This window comes from Thermobia domestica, chromosome 3 (genome assembly GCF_964235325.1).
Source record: "Thermobia domestica chromosome 3, izTheDome1.hap1.1, whole genome shotgun sequence".
Taxonomy (NCBI): domain Eukaryota; kingdom Metazoa; phylum Arthropoda; class Insecta; order Zygentoma; family Lepismatidae; genus Thermobia; species Thermobia domestica.
The window spans coordinates 158,956,841-158,975,720 of NC_137456.1; the positions used below are offsets into that span (position 1 = coordinate 158,956,841).

General features: G+C 36.0%; 1 protein-coding gene across 1 annotated transcript in view; it reads left to right on the plus strand.

Moving 5' to 3' along the window:
- Positions 1–4,207: 4,207 nt before the first annotated feature.
- Positions 4,208–18,880, plus strand: part of LOC145680837 (arylsulfatase B-like) — a 53,676-nt gene continuing 39,003 nt past the window's right edge. Inside the window, exons 1-3 of the mRNA XM_081751943.1 lie at positions 4,208–4,339; positions 6,353–6,512; positions 11,650–11,876. Coding sequence (XP_081608069.1) covers positions 4,241–4,339; positions 6,353–6,512; positions 11,650–11,876 — 486 coding nt within the window. The 5' untranslated portion in view covers positions 4,208–4,240. The remainder of the gene's footprint in view (positions 4,340–6,352; positions 6,513–11,649; positions 11,877–18,880) is intronic.

The following is an 18,880-nucleotide window of genomic DNA, read 5'->3' on the forward strand; positions in this document are numbered from 1 at the left end:
AGCACAAACCAAACACTCTAGATATAAATCACAATCATAAGAAATAAAAAAAAAAGGTCATGAAATTCCAAAGTATGTCTGTGGATGAAGACAGGTTAGGTTAGGTTAGGTTATTCAACTTAACAAAATTATAGGCTATGGGTAACTACAGATTTTATGCGTAGTTTTAGAGAAACAAAAAGGAAACAAATAATTTTGTTAATTTAAAAATGGATTCTGTGAGATAGCCACATCACCAATTAAGATGAATCCGATGCTGAAGTATATCTACTTTTAAGGTTTCCATACTAGCAAGATAATCCTATACAGTTCATTCAGTGAGGTATATACCAATATAGCGATAACTTTTTAACACTATCTTTTATTTAATTTATCGATAATAACGTCTAAAAATGAATCATGCATCATGCCATAGATAAGAGATAAAAATTTCATGCTTGATGACAAACTCTCACGCACAGTTTTTGAGAAAATAAAAATAAAAATATGAGCTAAAATGCATGTTAATCATTGCCAATAATAATTGTTAATTTTTATTCTGTGAAGCGGATTATTTACTTACATGTATATTTTGTATGTAAAAAATATAAATTCAGGGGCGCACCTATTCAGCGGGGTTCATCGGGTCCGCCATCCCAAAACTTACTAACCCAACATACATTTGAACACTTTCTCAATAAGACCATACTTATTTAACAGGGAAATGATTCATGTAGTACGAACATTTCACCTTACAGTCCATCTCTACTATTTCTTTTATAAAAACTCTAATTTTACCATTTTTTCCTGCAAATATTGGTGGAAGTGTTTTACAATAACAGATTGTCTTTTTGGGTGCAGAATAATACCCGTTCGATACTACATAGATGGAGTGGGTTATAGTATTGGATTTCCCAAACTTTGATCCCTTCCAACAAAAATTTCTGGGTGGGCACCTGGTAGATTGTATCTATTAATATCTGTATTCTCCTAGTGATTGACGCATGTACTCCTAAGAGTGAGATCCATGCTTTAAACAGTAACGCGAGCAAGTAGTCACAATGCTACTTGTAAGTTTTGATGTTTAAGACCTGTACCAATTCGGAGCTATACCAAGAGTAAATCAGTTCGGGTCAAATTTGTCCTTTCTCTATATTCTATAGATATTAGCCAACTCTGTCATATTAAAACTTATAATCTATTTAGTGTTCTACTGCTACCTTTTATAACTACACAATGATATAAAAAGCAGATGATCAGTTAAGTATGATATTCATCGTAACTAGCGTAGGTCCTACAGGACAATACTTTTTTTTTTCATTTGTGTCCCATTTCCTTTCGTCTTCGATTTTGAATGTCAGTGAATTACACAAACGTGCAAAAACAAACAAACAAACAAACAATTTCCGAGGTCTGGTGAACAGCAAAAATCATTGAAGTCTTCAATCCCTCTTAGGATATGATATTTCCGAAAGCTTGTCTTATTTACAACCTACAGTGCAAGGAAAATATTTATATAAAATTTTAAGGTTCTACGACTTATAATTTCTGAGATCTGGTCAAATAATGATCTAATGTCAAATAATAATAATAATAATAATAATAATAATAATAATAATAATAATAATAATAATAATAATAATAATAATAATAATAATAATAATAGTGGTAGTAGTAGTAGCTAGTCAACTGGCAATTAGGGGGCGCGGTGGCTCAGTGGTAGAGCGTTCACCTCCGGTGTTTGGGGTCCGTGGTTCGATCCCAGCTCGCGCTGTGTGGACTTTGTGGTGGACAAACACCATGCTCGTGGGTTTTCTCAGGGTTTCTCCCACTTTCTTCATTTCATTCATTTCTCATAATCACTGTCTCCTTTAGCCTAACCGGCATAAATGTGGGACGTAAAACTGAAACATTTCATTTCATTTCAACTGACAGTTAATTGATTTATTTATAATTCTTTGTTTATCAGCAGTGAGGCTATATAGCATGAAAGCTACAATATATAATAGAATGCGAGGCACTGTAGTGTTTTCGATTTTGTCACTGGAAATCGAACTCAGGACCCCGTGTGCTAAACTACGTGTGCTACTTACTCTTATTTTTTCAAGTTACTAATTTATCGAATGATCTTTACTTATTTAGCACCTTAGTAGTCTCTAGACTATTTCTTGTTACTCTTCTTTGTTGTGTCTTTCCAACCCTCCTTTCTTTAACCTTTACCGACATAAGTCTCTATATAACATCAAACGCATTAAGTGCGGTCCATTGGAAATAAATTAGACACAAATTAATGCACTGTTCGTTTAATACACATTTTTCTGTGAAAAGAGGCACTACTTAGAAACCAGTCTCCTTGACTTCACCATTGGATAGGGTGTAGAATTCGTCGTAGTTGATTATTAATAAGCCTTCTTCTTCTTCTTCTTAAAAAAAAAGCAAATAGAATTCCTTATTGAGTATACCGGCGTGTGTTCACTTGGTAGATAAAATTAAAGCACAAAAGGGCCGAAGGTGTAAATTGAAGAAAACAGTTCCAGTGGTAAGTTATCGAAGTGCACTCCATGTTTCTCAGTCTTTTACACTTTTTTACTCACTTACTTACACTTATTAGTTACACTGATATATTGCTCTTATAATGAGAACATAGTCTTTATATGATCCTCGTAAAATATAATGCATAGCTCTACCTTTTACATTTTATTAAAGAGTGTTTTGTATTCCCATGTCGTAAAAGTCAGCCACCTGAGAATGGAACCTATCTATGACAATCGTCTGCAATTGGTTATCATTATAAAAATGCTTACCAGATAGAAAATTCTTAAGACCTAAGAAGACACGTAATTCTCTAGGAGCATCCTGGCATACGATCCATCTGACAACCGATTTTCTGCGGTCTTTCTACTTGGACATGTGTGTCCACCCACCGTATAGTGCGGATCCTGCTCTAAGCGATTTTGTTTTTACAAATTACATTGATACTTCTATTATAGAGTGTTGTGAGAAATGCTCAGTTCGAAATATGATTGATAAGTAGTAAAATTTAACACAATTTTCTCTCACATTTTGAGCAAACATAAAGAGATTTGTATTTGTAGTTTCTCTATAGTAACGACAGTAATTATATTACCTAGGTATACTTGCCCAAATATAGCTTTCTCAGTAACTATTCAGTTTCACATATTACATCTAGCTCAACCTCTCTCTTTTTTTCTTTCCTTCTAAATCTCTACTTAACTATCTATTTATTTCTAAATAGATAAATAGAGATTGAAAAGAAGAAAAGGAGAGAGAGAGAGAGGATGAACTGGACATAATATGCGAAATTGGATATTTATCTAGATACCTACGTTTTGGCAAGTGTAATTATAATTATTTTATATTTATTAATAAATTGAAATATTGATAAACTCAAAATACTGCCCTCTAACTCGGAGATCGTTGACTTAAAACAACAACAAAACAAAAATGAGCTTCATAAACTATGTTAGGATGTAGAGTTCGTTGGACGAACATTGTGTGTTTATACTCCAACACAATTTTTAACAGCCTTGATACTAAAAGTACTACATGCAAACTAATGTCTAGTGCACAGATGAAATATTCTGAGGCAAGAATAATTAAAATATTAAAAGTGTGAGCCTAATAGTAAAAAGTATATATGCCAAAAACTTAGCCTTGAATCCATTTTACCCTACGTGTGATGTTTTGGGTTAATCATGTAACAGGGATACGAGCACATAACATAGAAAACAATCAAAAACTGCCACAACTTTAACTAAGATTCAAACCCACGATAGGCTGCACCATGCGATGTAGAGCCTCAAATCTATCGGTTATAGACCGGCATACTAGATTTACAAGAAGAAAATCAACTTGCAAAATATCTCAACGTCTTCCAATGAGGACAACAACGACATAAGAACTATACTTATGGACGTAGAGTTCGAAATTTTGTTTGTTTGTTTGACATCTAACGATTATGTTTCGAGGATAGAGGCCTGACTATGAACAAAATAGTGGAATGAAGATTCCGAGAAAATCCACGCACACAATGTTTGCCTAGCACACGGTCTACTTGACAAGAGCTGGGAGCGAACCAAGGACCTCACACACCAGAGGTGAGTACTCTATCATTGAGTCATCGCGACCCTGACCTCTTATTTAAGTGCTGGCTTGTAAAGAATTTAGAAACTGAATTCGAAAGTTAGTGCGAAGTTTCATTACAGGTGAATGTATGTTTATTTTTCCAGGTCAGTAAGAGATGGATTCACTTTCAGTATTAGCTGTAGCGCTGATGGTGTCGAATTTTGTGGTATCAGAAAAGCCTCTACACATAGTTTTTATATTAGCAGATGACTTGGTAAGTACTTTTCTTTCCATCAAACTTTATAGTTAAACAACAAACCATGAATTAAATTTCTCGAATCTTGACTGAAAAAAACCCAAAATTAGATATAGTAGGTATAGGCAAGTGACTGATTATAGCTTTTGGCGACGGAATATCACAGACGTGAGGATATCATCTCAAACATCAGGATCTTTCTAAGAAATAAAGCATCTACTTCTATATAAAAGTTTTTTGTTCCTTGAACCAATTAACATAAAATACCTTTAATGTTTTTCAGATTGTGAAATATATTGTAAATATACTATTCTTACCACTATCGCAATTTTCCGTACAATTTGCAGAATGTAGCTCAATATATCAGCTCATATCGGTTCGATCGTAGATAGAATGCAAATATTTCAATTTGGTAATGCTAAGTGTACAGCACATTTTTCAACCACTATTGTCCGAACACATGATAGATTACAATATCTTGCTTTAAAAAGCATCTATACCATAATCATTACAATAACGCAGAGCTTTCTTAATGAGGCTTGATCTATTTCGGACTAATTTCAGTACAGATTAAATATAATAGTATACAACATTGAAAATTTTAAGTAAAATTTATTATAAAATCTATTCTTTAAATTGAGGACTGCAGTGGCTCAGCGGTAGAGCGTTCACCTCTGGTGCGTGTGGTTTCTAGTTCGATCCCAACTCTTGCTTTGTGGGCCTTTTGGTGGACAAACACCGTGTGCGTGGGAATTTCACCTGTTTCCTCTCATTTTCCTCTTTTGATCATGTCATTCATTCTCATAATCACTATCTCCTTTAGCCTACACGACATAACAGTTGGACGTAAAACTAAAGTTTTTTTTAAACAAAAAAGACTAATTTTAAGGAACTTGCTTATTCAAGCATCATAACCGGAACTAAAGTATTGGGCAAACCGATATGAGTAATGGTGGAATGAAGATCAGATTCTACCATTATCATCCAATCGTCCACTACAGATACACGGTGCATTCCAAAACTTTAGATATACTTCCCCAAGACATTGTAAAGTCATGGGACTACAAATAGAGCCTTTTCCTGCGCTTTCGGCGTCCTAACTCTTTGTTTTGATCGTCTGTCTTCATATTCTACCACTATTTCAGGTTCTCACGCTTCACGAAGTACGAAATAAATCTCCAGGATTGCAAATTGGAAATTACTAATATATACAACTACACTGAGAAAAAGAGGACTAGGATTTCCGTGTGGATTCATCGTATTTACGCGGGTGCGCTCCTTAAGTAATGTAATTTCATGTATAAAACTACAGCAGGTGGGAACACCATGCCAAGTCTGGAGTTCGGCGTCTGGATTTCGTGTTAAAAATATATTTTCTCTCTTTCCTTCTCACAGAAGATATGACGTCTTATTACTCTCGTAAGGTAGGGAGTCACAGATTTGAAAAGAACCAAGAGGGAACAGTCGTAGGAAGGTGGTAACATCATATACGTAAGTTACCACCGTCAGAATGGGTATGGCATTAATTCTAGATAGATATGGTAGTCCCACAATACAAAATTTTTGTGGACGGTGGTGTAGATCGTACTACGGATGAAACAACATTAGAAAATACTTAATGTGGTGACGCGCGTAACCTGGTAAAAACAGCATTTACATGCCGACTGGATTATGCATTTTTCTCCGTGTATTAAAGACTTTAGGAGTCACTTTTTTCAATAGATAAATAACTAAAAAAAACTACATTTATACTCATTGTATGTATGATCCACTGTTCTTAATTTAGCCGCTAAGTTGATTAGAAAAAATGGAAATATTTTTAACCTGCCAATTACGGGTATGAGACAGTTTTGCAGCCATTTATCGTCAAATTCTTGAGTACCGATAAGTATTTTAGCTTGAAATCATTTACACATAGTGCAACTATCAGCCTGTGGTTTAGTATTTCTATACCAACTATTCTGGGGGTAAATAAGTGCTAATACATCGGAGTGGTAATATATATGAATATTGTTTACTGTTTATTTCCAGGGATTCAACGATGTAAGTTTCCACGGTTCAAATCAAATTCCAACTCCTAATATCGATGCGTTGTGTTACGGAGGTATAATATTGAACAATCATTACACTCAACCACTCTGCACTCCTTCAAGATCAGCACTGATGACAGGAAAATATCCAATGCATCTAGGTATTTATTTAATATATATATTTAATATTCAGTATATATAATTGTGTGTGTATACTCTCATAATATAATGTTAGAATAATTTTGTTAGAATATGATCAACAGAGGTATAACACTTTACACAAAAATGAGTCACATAGATGCGTTTGTATTCCTTTACATTTGTGAAACTTGTACAATACATTCTAAAGACAAAAAGATTATCAATGCTTTTAAAATATGATGCTGACGGAGGATATTCAGGGTTCCGACCAGCCTTTACCTCTTGCTACAATTCTTTGAATATATCATGAGAAGAGATGACAACTTGAAAAAATCTATAGTTCAAAGCAAAGTTAATGACAGGAGACTACATGGGCGAACAGCAAAAAGGAGAATAGATCAGACCAGCGATATCACCGAATTTCCATTGAGCACCATTGTGCGGAAGCCAGAAAACCACAGTGAATAGCAGAAATTAATTTGTAGATTTACAAACCCTTTGGATAAGGATACCCTCATACCTTTAACAATTTGAGAGTACTTTCTTCAAGAGATGTTAATCCAATCGGACTATTTGTTTTGGGGATTATAGCGTGATCTCAACTTAAATTGTAATATTTAAAAATGCTCCTGTTACTTTCAAATATGATGGAGATCTTTCATAGTTAAAACAAATAGAAAATACATATTGATATAATGACGGTATAAAATCTATTCGTTTTGTATATAAAAATTTCATTATAATTCGATAAGCCAAAGGACCATCTTACAACTGTTAATAATGGATTAGAAATTGCTGTTTTTAATACTAGTTACAACTAAGAAATATTAAGTAATGATGAAAGAAAGTGTTTGAAACTTGCGTAAATTTAAACACACAACGTTTTCTCTGAGCAAAGGCCATTTGCTTACCTAGATTTTTTTTAATCAAGGGCGAAACTGAGGTTACTGATCGAACAAAGTAACTTAAGATGTTCACAAATTAAGTTATTATAATGATTATTAAGAAAGAGTCTGATTATTATTGTTTTGATTATTATAGAGGTTGTTCAGTCTAGATTTGGCCAATTTCGACTTACCTAAAAATTTAGAAGAATCCATGGCGCCAGATGCGTAAGTGCTTGATGTGTTTCCCTTGGTTCCTAACAATAGCCCGACAGCGTAATTTCCACTGTAATAGCCTTCTCTGAAGAACTGGGAGGGGAATATTGTCCCATTCCCTTTAAAAAGCTTTCTAAAGTCCTTCCACAGTTGTCATACTCCGTTTTCCCAAAGCCCGCTTCAGCAATCCAAATCCACAATAGTCCATAGGACTTGCATCTGGAGATTTAACAGGTACCTCATTGAAAGGTATCACCTGTATACCACTTGCCTCCCCCATCTCCCTGTAGAATGCGAGGGACGATCGTGAGGTATGTGATGAGGCCTTGTTCATGTGAATGCGCACCAGATTGGCGTCATTTCCGTACATTGTTGGAACCAAATGCTCGTAGATCGGAAGCATGATCTGCTCCTGAAAATACTGCGAATGTATTTTGCAGTTCTTCGTCACCCTACGAATCTTCAGTTTACCTCGGTAACAGTAGCTAGTAAGGACCATGAACCCTTTTGGGAAGGATTCTTTACAGACACGGACCCACTTTCTGAAGTTCTTGGCGCCTTTCTCTCGGTACATGATGGCTCTCGGTTTGCCGCAGTCGGAAAGGTAAATCCATGCTTCATCGAGCGTTACGACGTACATCCACCTTTGTTTTGCCAGATGCCGTACGCACAGCTTCCAGGCGTTACACTTTCGTTCCTTTTTCCGGGCATCCGTGAGAAGATGGCCGCGAGCTTTCATGACATTTTCCAGCTTGAGTTGATGCTGTAACGTCCGGTTCACAATCCCCAAAGACACGTCAAGACGATTAGCCATACACCTTTGTGTTGGCGGATTTTCTTGCATTGTCATTTTGCGAAGTTTCCTCTGCATGGTGGAGGTGGCCTTGGTGCATTCCCGTTTCCTAGGCAACTTCGTTGGTGATCCAAATGGTGGAACTTCGTTGCCCTTGTACTTTTTAATAACATTTTTTATTCCACTTAGACTGATGTTACAACCATTCTTCTTGCACTGTTTTCTAATGACAGAAACACTTAAGTGGGCGTCATAAAGAGCCGCAACATAGCCTTCCCGAAACCGGCTTAGTTTGGGCGGCATTTTGGTCACAGAGCGGAAACCCACACACTTGCAAACAAATTTAACACAACACTCACAACAATGGTCCTGTTTTGTGCGTTATTGTCGTCCACACGGAAAAACAACTCCGTTCCCAGGAAACCACTGCAAAACGCTGCAGGACGCCACGAGCCAGGTCGGGTGAGTCCATTCTGCCCGGGAGGGGGAAGGAACGAAATCGGCCAAACGTAGGCTGAACAACCTCTGTATACTAGAACTAACTTGAAATTGATTTTCGAAAAGGTTTCGGACTGCCTTCAGATTCCGAGTATTCTCTTCTGATATGAACTATAATGATAATGAATTACCTAGCATCAAAATACTGAAATTTCAGTTATCTTATAGTAGCATTATGTGTTTTTCGTGTAAAAGATATGCAAAATATTGTAGTTGGAAAGACATTCCAGAAAAGTAACTTTATGTGGAGTATAATATTGCGTTTATACTGTAAAATCATCAAAAAATTGAACTACAGTTTCAATGAAGTTTTGGAATTTGGTCATGGCATCAGGTGCTGTTTTCAGTCGCTGAAGGCCTTTCTTAGCTAGTTGAATCATGGCAGTTAAATTTAAACTCTTGTAGGTTTATATGATTTCCCTGATACCAATAAAAAGGTCACGGGATTATGCTTCTTTCTGGGCAGATTGTGCTTTGTTGGCTTGAAGTTTTTAGGGCATAATTGGTGGTCGAGCAATGTTGAGTGGCATTTGACGAAGCAGTTGGGATGTCCGTTGAAGCAGTAGTGATCTGCATAATTTTTACTTTCTGTTGTACTCTGCGATCGTTTCCTTTTTTAAAAAAGACACACCCGATTTATTCGCCGGGTGGAGATTTGGAGAACTTCAACAGTAAGTTGAAACTTGTCTGGTGCGTTTTGGATAATTTTTTGTTAAATGATATTCAGGGCATTTTAAGCATTTCGATTCGGAGTTACATTAGTCCTATGCGTGTCTGAGCCACTCACAGTGGCAGCATTGTAGATACTCTTGAGGATAGTATTGCTCTATCTTTACCCAGTACTGAGGATGTACTGTTAGTCATATATCTCTTGGGAAGTTGGTGTCTCTTCCAAAAAAGACCAGAACTAAGGGTTGTGGTATCCTGTCCTCGGTGCGTTGACTCTTTTATCGCATTTGTTTTACAGCGAGAATTGGAAAATTCTCTCCCTTGAGATCTTGCAAGATATCATCTGTATCAGTATCAGCCTGTTATTGGCGTATTACAGCTTTCAAGGGTTGATTTTTCTTGGTAATTTTCCTGACATACTCCCGTTTTTTTTTATTTACAGTAAATAAATTTTTAATAGACAACATTGTTTCTGCAGGTAAATCGGACCATGTCCTGCACTTCAATTAAATGCGAAGTGATTTTACACGTGGAAGCTAATGTCTTACTAAAATGATATTTATTTTTAACACCATATACATAGAAATATTTGATTTTTTATGTTTCTGTTATCTTGGTGGTGTGTTTTGGAAGTTCTTTTCAGAGTGATCAGCTTCATACGACAGAGCTGCGTATTTGTTTTGAAACTCAGAAAAATAATTTGATTCCTTCGTGCTTGCGGCGTTTGTCTGATTTCCATGGATGACTGTAGTTATTGGCAGCAGCATTAAGTTTCATCCTAGTAGAACATACCTTCGCCCGAATTTTTTGTATCTTGGAGGAATTCCAGGATCATTCCTCTATTGGAACCTGGAGTCATTATGTCTTGTCCTTTGGGGGATAGTAGAAACTGCACCTGTTGGGTGTGCGTTTGTGAATGTGAAATTTCATTGTGTGTAACTATTGTTCACAAGTTGATGTAGTCCATAATTAATTTGGCAGGTGCAAGCACGAGCATTGGCGGCTTCTTGCGCATAAGAATTGTAACGTTAAGGTTTAGCTGGCTCCAAATTTGTGAAAGAAAGACCCCTTCTGTTTGCAGAGTCGTATATGCTGTAATCTCTGCAGGTTACTCAGCTTGAGTGATGCCGAATGCATATTCACATTTTAAGCAAAATTGTATGTGACGTACGTAAAATCGTATGTTACATTTGTAAATCCTGTAGTTTTTGGACTTAGCGTACAGCAAACTATAACTGAAAACGCATGTTTTATATAAGTGTTCCATCTGTACGTACTTTCCGTATGAAACAATATAGGCGGTCACATACTTTCTTGCCCATTTCAGTATAGATTACACTAAGAAAAAATTGTTCTCCGGACAGCAGTATATTGTACATATATAAGGAATCTTCTTGCTTACTACATAAATCAGTACCGAGCATACGTTATCCGTATGCTACATAGGCACTGCCCTTAGATGTTACTTCGTGCCGTTGCAGGATGTCTGATATTTAACAGTCTTCCCTATATTACATATATATATGTATGTTACCTTCGTCAGCTATATGTTATATACGTCCATTTGCACGGAAGATCCTGACCGCCTATATTGTTTCATACGGAAAGTACGTACAGATGGAACACTTATATAAAACATGCGTTTTCAGTTATAGTTTGCTGTACGCTAAGTCCAAAAACTACAGGATTTACAAATGTAACATACGATTTTACGTACGTCACATACAATTTTGTTTCTCAGTGTAGTCAAGTCAGTTGCACGTGTTGCAGCGTGCTGTTGATTTTCTGCCAACTAGAATTACATTACCAAGTATAATGATTATTATTTATTGTGGTTTGCGTAATAACTATGAGGCCAAGATCAGGTAAGTATTCATGTGTGAAAATGATTTATATGTCTTTTTTATTAGAAAAGATAATTAAGACGACCAAACCAAGTTTGACCCCATGCACATTCAAACCAAGTGACACATGCATTCTACTAGGGAAATCAACTCTCATTTAGATTAGATTGGTGTCATTTAGTACATCTTTCCCAGATTAATCTATTAATTTTCTTAAGTTAAGAAAGATTGATTGTTCTTGTGAATGTTTTAGGACTGCAGCATCTGGTAATCCTTTCTTCTGAGCCAAATGGACTTCCATTAAGCGAGAAGCTTCTTCCTGAATATCTGAAGGACTTCAATTATGTAAACAGAATTATTGGAAAGTGGCACTTGGGCTTCTTCAAAAGAGAGTACACTCCCTTGTACAGAGGTTTTGACTCTCACTATGGGTATTATACTGGCTTCCAGGATTACTATGACCATACCAATCTTGCTACTGTAAGTAGTATTGCCTACAACAGTGGTTCTCAGTCTTATTTACCAGGCGTTTCTCTTGCTGAACCATGTATATTTCACACCCTCTCTTCTTACTGCTTGTTGGTCTAACGCGTTTTGCGATTCTCAGATGGAACATACATTTTGTTAAATCTTGAATAATAATAATAATAATAATAATAATAATAATAATAATAATAATAATAATAATAATAATAATAATAATAATAATAATATGCATCAACTTATATTTCTTTCCAGTAAAACTTCTGCATACCATTGTACCTTTTATCAGCTTTCTTCCTAATTCAACCACAGTTCTTATTCAATGGACATTTTGTTATGTACGGTGTTAATTTGACTTATTGCCAAAACGTATCCTTACTAGAAATGTGTCGGAATAGTGCCAAAATTACCCTTCCGAAAATCAGGTGTTATCAGTTTCAGTTAAGACTGTCAGAACACCCTTTTCCAGATGATAAGCACGATTTCATTACAAAAAATGGAAATGGTGTGTTTTTAAATCGACAATTTATGGTATTCTTAAGTACTAGTCTTCCAGCATCGGCAACGTATTCTTAAGTACTGCACTCCATTTTAAACAATAGTTTCCGTATCATGTAGCTTGGGAAACGAAAAAGAGAAATTAGTATGAGATCAACTGAACGATTAATGAATAGGGAGAAATGTAAAGTAACTGTCTACATGCGAAGAAAAATCAATTAGTTATCAGCACAATCCTTCTGTAAAGTATTTGAATTAGAGATTTAGTTGTTACTAATCGTTTTTACTCTTGATCAATTAAAAATAAACTCATAAAGTGAGCTTTGATCACAATCGCATATGATTTAAAAGGAGTTAGTACCGAGTATAGGAAAGGGGGGCAAGAGTACGCAAATTTCAATTAAACTTATATATTTTGGTAAAAAATAGTTACAACGGAAAACTTTTACATGGAACACAAAACTTGAACTCTCCTTTACGAAATGTGAAATCAACTTTTATACACCTCTGTCCTTGGAGGAACTATAATTCGTAAAATGAAAACATACAAATTCGTACTCTTGCCCCGATATGTGGGGCAAGAGTACGAAATCAAAGGGGCAAGAGCACGCACTCAAAAGAGCATTAACAATTATCACAGATGAAGGTGCCTACTCCTTCATATGATGTGCATTGTTCATGCCACCATTCATGGCATCTTGTTAGCTTGATCCAGTCTTCTATTGGTGGATCACTGTAGATGATATTGCATAATGGACACTTGTACACTACTTCCTCACTGACCTGAGGAGTTACCTTCGGTTGTAGCTTTCTTGGTACAAGTTGATGTTTGCCTTTGCTCTTTGGAGGGCGCCGTTTCAGAAGTAAGTTCTGCTTGAAAGGAGAGGATGTCAGAATCTCTGATTGACCTCTGGAAGATCAAGATTTTTTTGTTTGAGGGTTTGGTGGCAGTCGGAGGAGGACTGACAACCACCAAAGGAGTGCATGATGTGGACGGTTCACATAGGCTTCTGCTTACTTCCAGTGAAGATCCAGCTTTACTAGTTGAAGTTTTGGTAACCGATGAACGAGCAGCCGGCAGAGGGGTGTTGGATATGGACAATCTCCATGAGTTCCTGCTTGCTTCTAGTGAGAATCCAGCGTTACTGATTGAAGATTTGGTAACAGATGAATGAGAAAGAGCAACCGGTAGAAGACTGTTTGAAGTGGACAGTCCGCATGAGCTCTTGCTTGCTTCTAGTGAGGACCTAGCGTTATTGGTTGAAGATTTCGTAACAGATGAATGAGAACGAGCAACCGGCAGAAGACTGTTTGAAGTGGACAATCCGCATGAGCTCTTGCTTGCTTCTAGTGAAGATCTAGCGTTACTGGTTGAAGATTTGGTAACAGATGAATGAGAACGAGCAACCGGCAGAAGACTGTTTGAAGTGGGCAGTCCGCATGAGCCCTTGCTTGCTTCTAGTGGGGATCTAGCGTTTCTGTTTGAAGGTTTGGTAACAGATGGCTGGCTTCTACATTTAAGTCTACCACATCCGCAATAGAAGGAAGAAAAGCTTCTTCATTGAACACATCTGGATTCAGTGGGACAACTCCAGATTCTTGAAGGCTGGATACCAAGCCTCAGTAGACAAACTCGCAACTTGGAATTAGGCGAGATGGATGATTCCTCATCCATTTATCACACACTGTTGAATACCAGGATTTCAGTGGGTCAAAAAAGGAGCGATCTAATGGTTTCAAATTATGGCTAGTATGGGATGATATACTCAACATCACTATCACATTTTGCCTGCAGAAATCAATCGCCTCGATTGAAATGTGAAAGGTTTGATTGTCAAAAAGTAACAATACCTTTTCGTAACCGAATTTGATCGCACATGTTAGTGTAAATAATATAACAATTCTACGAAAAGTTGTGAGTTGATGAACCGGAATCAGATATCATTCCCACAGAACCCAGCGGCGAGCCATCGAATAATTCTTGTTTCATTCGTTTTCTGGGAAATATCTGGGGAATAAAGGAACCAGATGCACTCACCAGGAAACAGCTGTTATGTTAACTCCAAAATCACTAGATACAGTTTTATTCACAACTGATTTTTAGTTGACTTTTGAAACTTTATGAGGAACCGTATTTATGCCAGTTTCGTGAATGTTGTAGATATCCCGTGGAGGAAAGCCGTTTTCTCTTACAAGATCTTTTAGACAATTAAAAAAGCGTTCAACTTGTGGCTTGCTAAAACCACGAGCTCCCCCCAGACCAATCTTTGAAGGCTGTCGCAAAGCAATAGTTAAATGCCTACGACGGAAAGATTCTGTCCAATCTCTTCCTGCCGTTCGATTCACATGGCTAAAGGATATTGGGCAACTAGTTACGTTCAGCAAAATTGTATGCCATTCTTCTTAGTTCTTTTAAAGTTAAGTCATAGAAGAATTGATCAAGTAATGTGATATATTCCACTAATTCGTTCTCCATTTCTTCTGTAAATAGGCCTACTGGCTTTATTGTGCCTAAAGACGTTGCAGATTCTCATTTTAAAAAAGGAAAGAAAAATTCTTAATTCTCCTTATATCAGTAATGGGAATGCATAGGATACAAAAAAATCAGATAATATTTAGACTCTTTATAAAAATATATTTCCAAATTCAGCTTATTCCAACAGTTACAGAATGCTTATCACTTACGAGGGTAACTTGAAAACTTCTCGAGCTATCCTTGATGAAGCTACATATTATCAAATGTTAGGTTAGGTTAGCTTCGTATATCTTTATAAGATTCCATACCAATCATTGGACTGATACCGCCTTATGCAGAGTCGTTTTAACGTATAATTACTAAAGGACTGACTACTACAGGAAACATATGGTAGTCGAACATTTTAGTATGGCGCTAATCACGCGTCAGAACGACCCAGCATAAGGCCCTTTGAAATTTATTACTGAAGACTACTGACATTTAAGATAAAAGAGGACAAAGCGTAGCATTTCTGAAACCTGAATAAAATAAGCAAGAGTAATGTTATTCAATAACCAGATTTAACTATCTCACACGTTTATCTGTTTCGAAAACTCAAACACCACCTTAGATACTGTTATGTAAGAAGTAGTATTTAGAATAACAATTTATCCCTCGTACATAAGAAAATATCAGGATTCTTTAGGATTCTTAACGTTAGAGGCTACATATGGGAACCAGTATTAGTAAAGTTTGCCGTCACTCTCTATTACAATGGAATCTACATTCTTTTTTGATTGTTAGATCTAAATAAAATTGGATTCTTTTTTCATAGAACAGAAGGGACAAGAGTACGCACGCGTACCCTTGCCCCGCAGGTATCTGCGTACCATTGCCCCCTCACTACACAATTGGCTTTCCCATGATGTTGTACAGCCAACTGTTGGAAGAAAGGCAATTTACTCAATCCTGTCAAACAATGGATATGTTAGAAACTAACGCTTTATAGTACTTTGAAATCGTTATAAAATTGTGTAGGTTATTCATTAACTAGTTATGTCCCAATATTATATCAAACTATTAGAAAAACATAAATATTTACCTAGATAGCTTGTAGCTTGAGTTGCCCGCAGCACACTCAAACTTGTTTAGGTTCTAGACGCCGTTAACATCAAACTCCACATGACGCATTATTGCGATACGCGAATATATTCACCTGATTTTAGGGAATCGTATTCTTACCCCCCACGTACTCTTGCCCCCCTCTACTCTATTGCCTAAAATTGAAATTTATATGCAAAGACTTTCACAATTATATAAATTCATATCATTTCAAACTAAGTTTCCAGTTGTTGCTGGGTGTCACCCAGGTGCATGGAAGAAATAAAATAAAACTTCAAATTACAGTATTAACATCCCATACATCTAAAGGGCTCAAAAGGAAACCCTGCCATATATCGTGGTCTTGTGACCACTTGTCGGAAGAAACGACGCATTTAATAAGCTTTGGGATGTATCCTCAACACTTTAGGAATATTCTTATATCTTAACCGCTTGATATTGCCTTAAAGCACGGGCAATCATCTCCATTAATTAAGTACTTCCCCTAAATACTAACCTCTCTAAATATTTATAAACAATGAAAATCTTAGCTGTTCAGTTAATCCCGTTTAAATACCTAACAAATTAATACTAAGTGAAGTCACTATACAAAATCAAATAAATAAGTGCAATAGAAACAACGTTTGTCTGTCGTCTATGCTTTACTAGCAACAAGTGGGAAGTGACTGTAAGTTACATAATCATAAACAAATCTTATCAGCTGATGGCTGATGTATTACTAAATGCAATAAACAACGTACTCAAATGTACACCGACACATATAAAAGACTAATATGGCAGAAACATGGCCTAACAAAGCAATATAAAATCTACATAGCATCGGAACTTAGTAGAGCTATTTAAAAAAATGAAAATCCTGTACTTGCAAGGAAGGTACGTTTTGGCACGAATTGTGTATACACTCATGTCCAAAATGATTGTCGCATGTCTTTAACAGTCTTCCTGTAAGAATATACCGTAAATACGCGCGTAATTTTCGCCCTCGCATAATTTTCGCATCCCAATTTTGAAGGGCATTTTCTGTATATTTTATTTTCCTCGTGTAATTTGCGCACGCGGAAACTTTTTGTGAAACAGCATTTTTCCAGGAATCAATTATGGTAGCTAATGAACAATTGGCAACGCAGCAAAGCCATTGTTGTAAGGTAAGAAACCACACAACTTCTTAATCAATTTTTTAATGTTATTTTTCTACAAATTTAGAATTAGTTGTTTGTTGTCAATTCTTGCTAGAAAGAAAATGTGTACCGGTATTTTCGTGTTATTTTGACTGAGGAAAAATAGATGATGTTCACTGATGTGGCTATTTTTTTCCCGCATAATTTACGCACCCTTGTTTCTAAACAACTTTTTCCATCTAAAAAAGTGCGAAAATTACGCGAGTAAATACGGTAATTTGATAATGATTTTGTAGGGTACTTTTAATACTGATACAGTGTGTATAATTGGGAAATGTACATTTGTGGTAAATTTCACAGGAAAAGAATTATAAATACGAAAATTAGAATAAGTAAAACAAAATGTTGCTAAATGGACAAGAAAGTTTTATTTTCGTTTTATTGTTCTTATTTACTGCTCTTTTGACATAAAATTTGCCATATACATATCTTTGCAGATTATACACATACTAACGTTATAAGAAATGCTGGGTGAATTCGTTATCAAATTATATTCCTACAACAACATATTTAGAGAAATGCGACAATAATTTGGACATGAGTGTACATTTTTATGAAGGGAAGTTTTGCCACAGGGCGTTATGACCCTTCACCTTTAACACCTCTTTATAGGAACATTCGTAATATTTTTAATTACGAATGTAGTTTATTTCTGTCAGTAGCTTGCGCCTCCTTGCTCGTTCTTCATGCACCCTTCCCAGGTTGGGAACCACTGGCCTACAACATATGGAATAATTAAAAACATACTATTATTCTATATCTTCTATTATTACTAAGTATACTAAAAAACGAAAAAATCTTTAAAACAATACTTTAATTAAATGCACTAAAAAGAGAAAATACTTTTTTGGTGACATAAAATGAACAAATAAGACTAAGGCTAAAAATATTGGGCAATCTTTCTAAAGTTGAGGGATAAAGTTTTATCGAGAAATCAATAAAACGGGCAAATACTCTTAGTTTTGTTACCACTTTTCCATTTTATCCCACCTGAAAGATCTTTTTCTTTTTAAATGTATTTTATAAAACCATTACTTTTAAGTCTTTCACGGTTATTATGAGTATATAATTTTTAATTATTATTCAATATTTTGCAATCAATTCTTTATTCCTTACTTCCTTAACTTCAAAATACTAAGGTAGGTGTGCGCAATTTCGTGCCACGTTAAGCTTTGAACGACTGTTGCAAATTTCTGATAGGTATGGCGAGTATTTTCGTACTTGAAATGGGTAGTATAGGGCTTAAGTTATCTGTGGGACAAAAAATAACATTCGCACGCTAATAGTACGGTACTGCCAAATACAAAAGAAAAATAGTGTCAACTGGCGAAATTGCATACACCCTGTCCACAATTTTACCACCCCTACTGTAAACAAAGGTGATAAGTCAAACTGCTCGACAAAACAAATACTGGAGTACATATTTTCACCCCATGAATATTATGATAAACATAATACATAATCATTAGTAAGGGCCCTGGCTTCATTTAAATGCTTAGCTTTTCTTTTCGCCACTTCAGGGTGCCGTAACAAATATCCACGAGGTCATGTTCGACTTGCTGCACCTTGTATATTGTTGAAAGGATTTGGCACTTTGTGTTGTGAACAAAACTTGTAGACATATTTTTGCAACAGTCGAGGTGTGAGAGAAAATCCTACGTCCGCTAGACGCACAATCCTCTGGACTAAGACCTCTTCCCCTGCTACATTTAACACAGATTTTCTACCAGAGAGTGTATGTTGTGTCT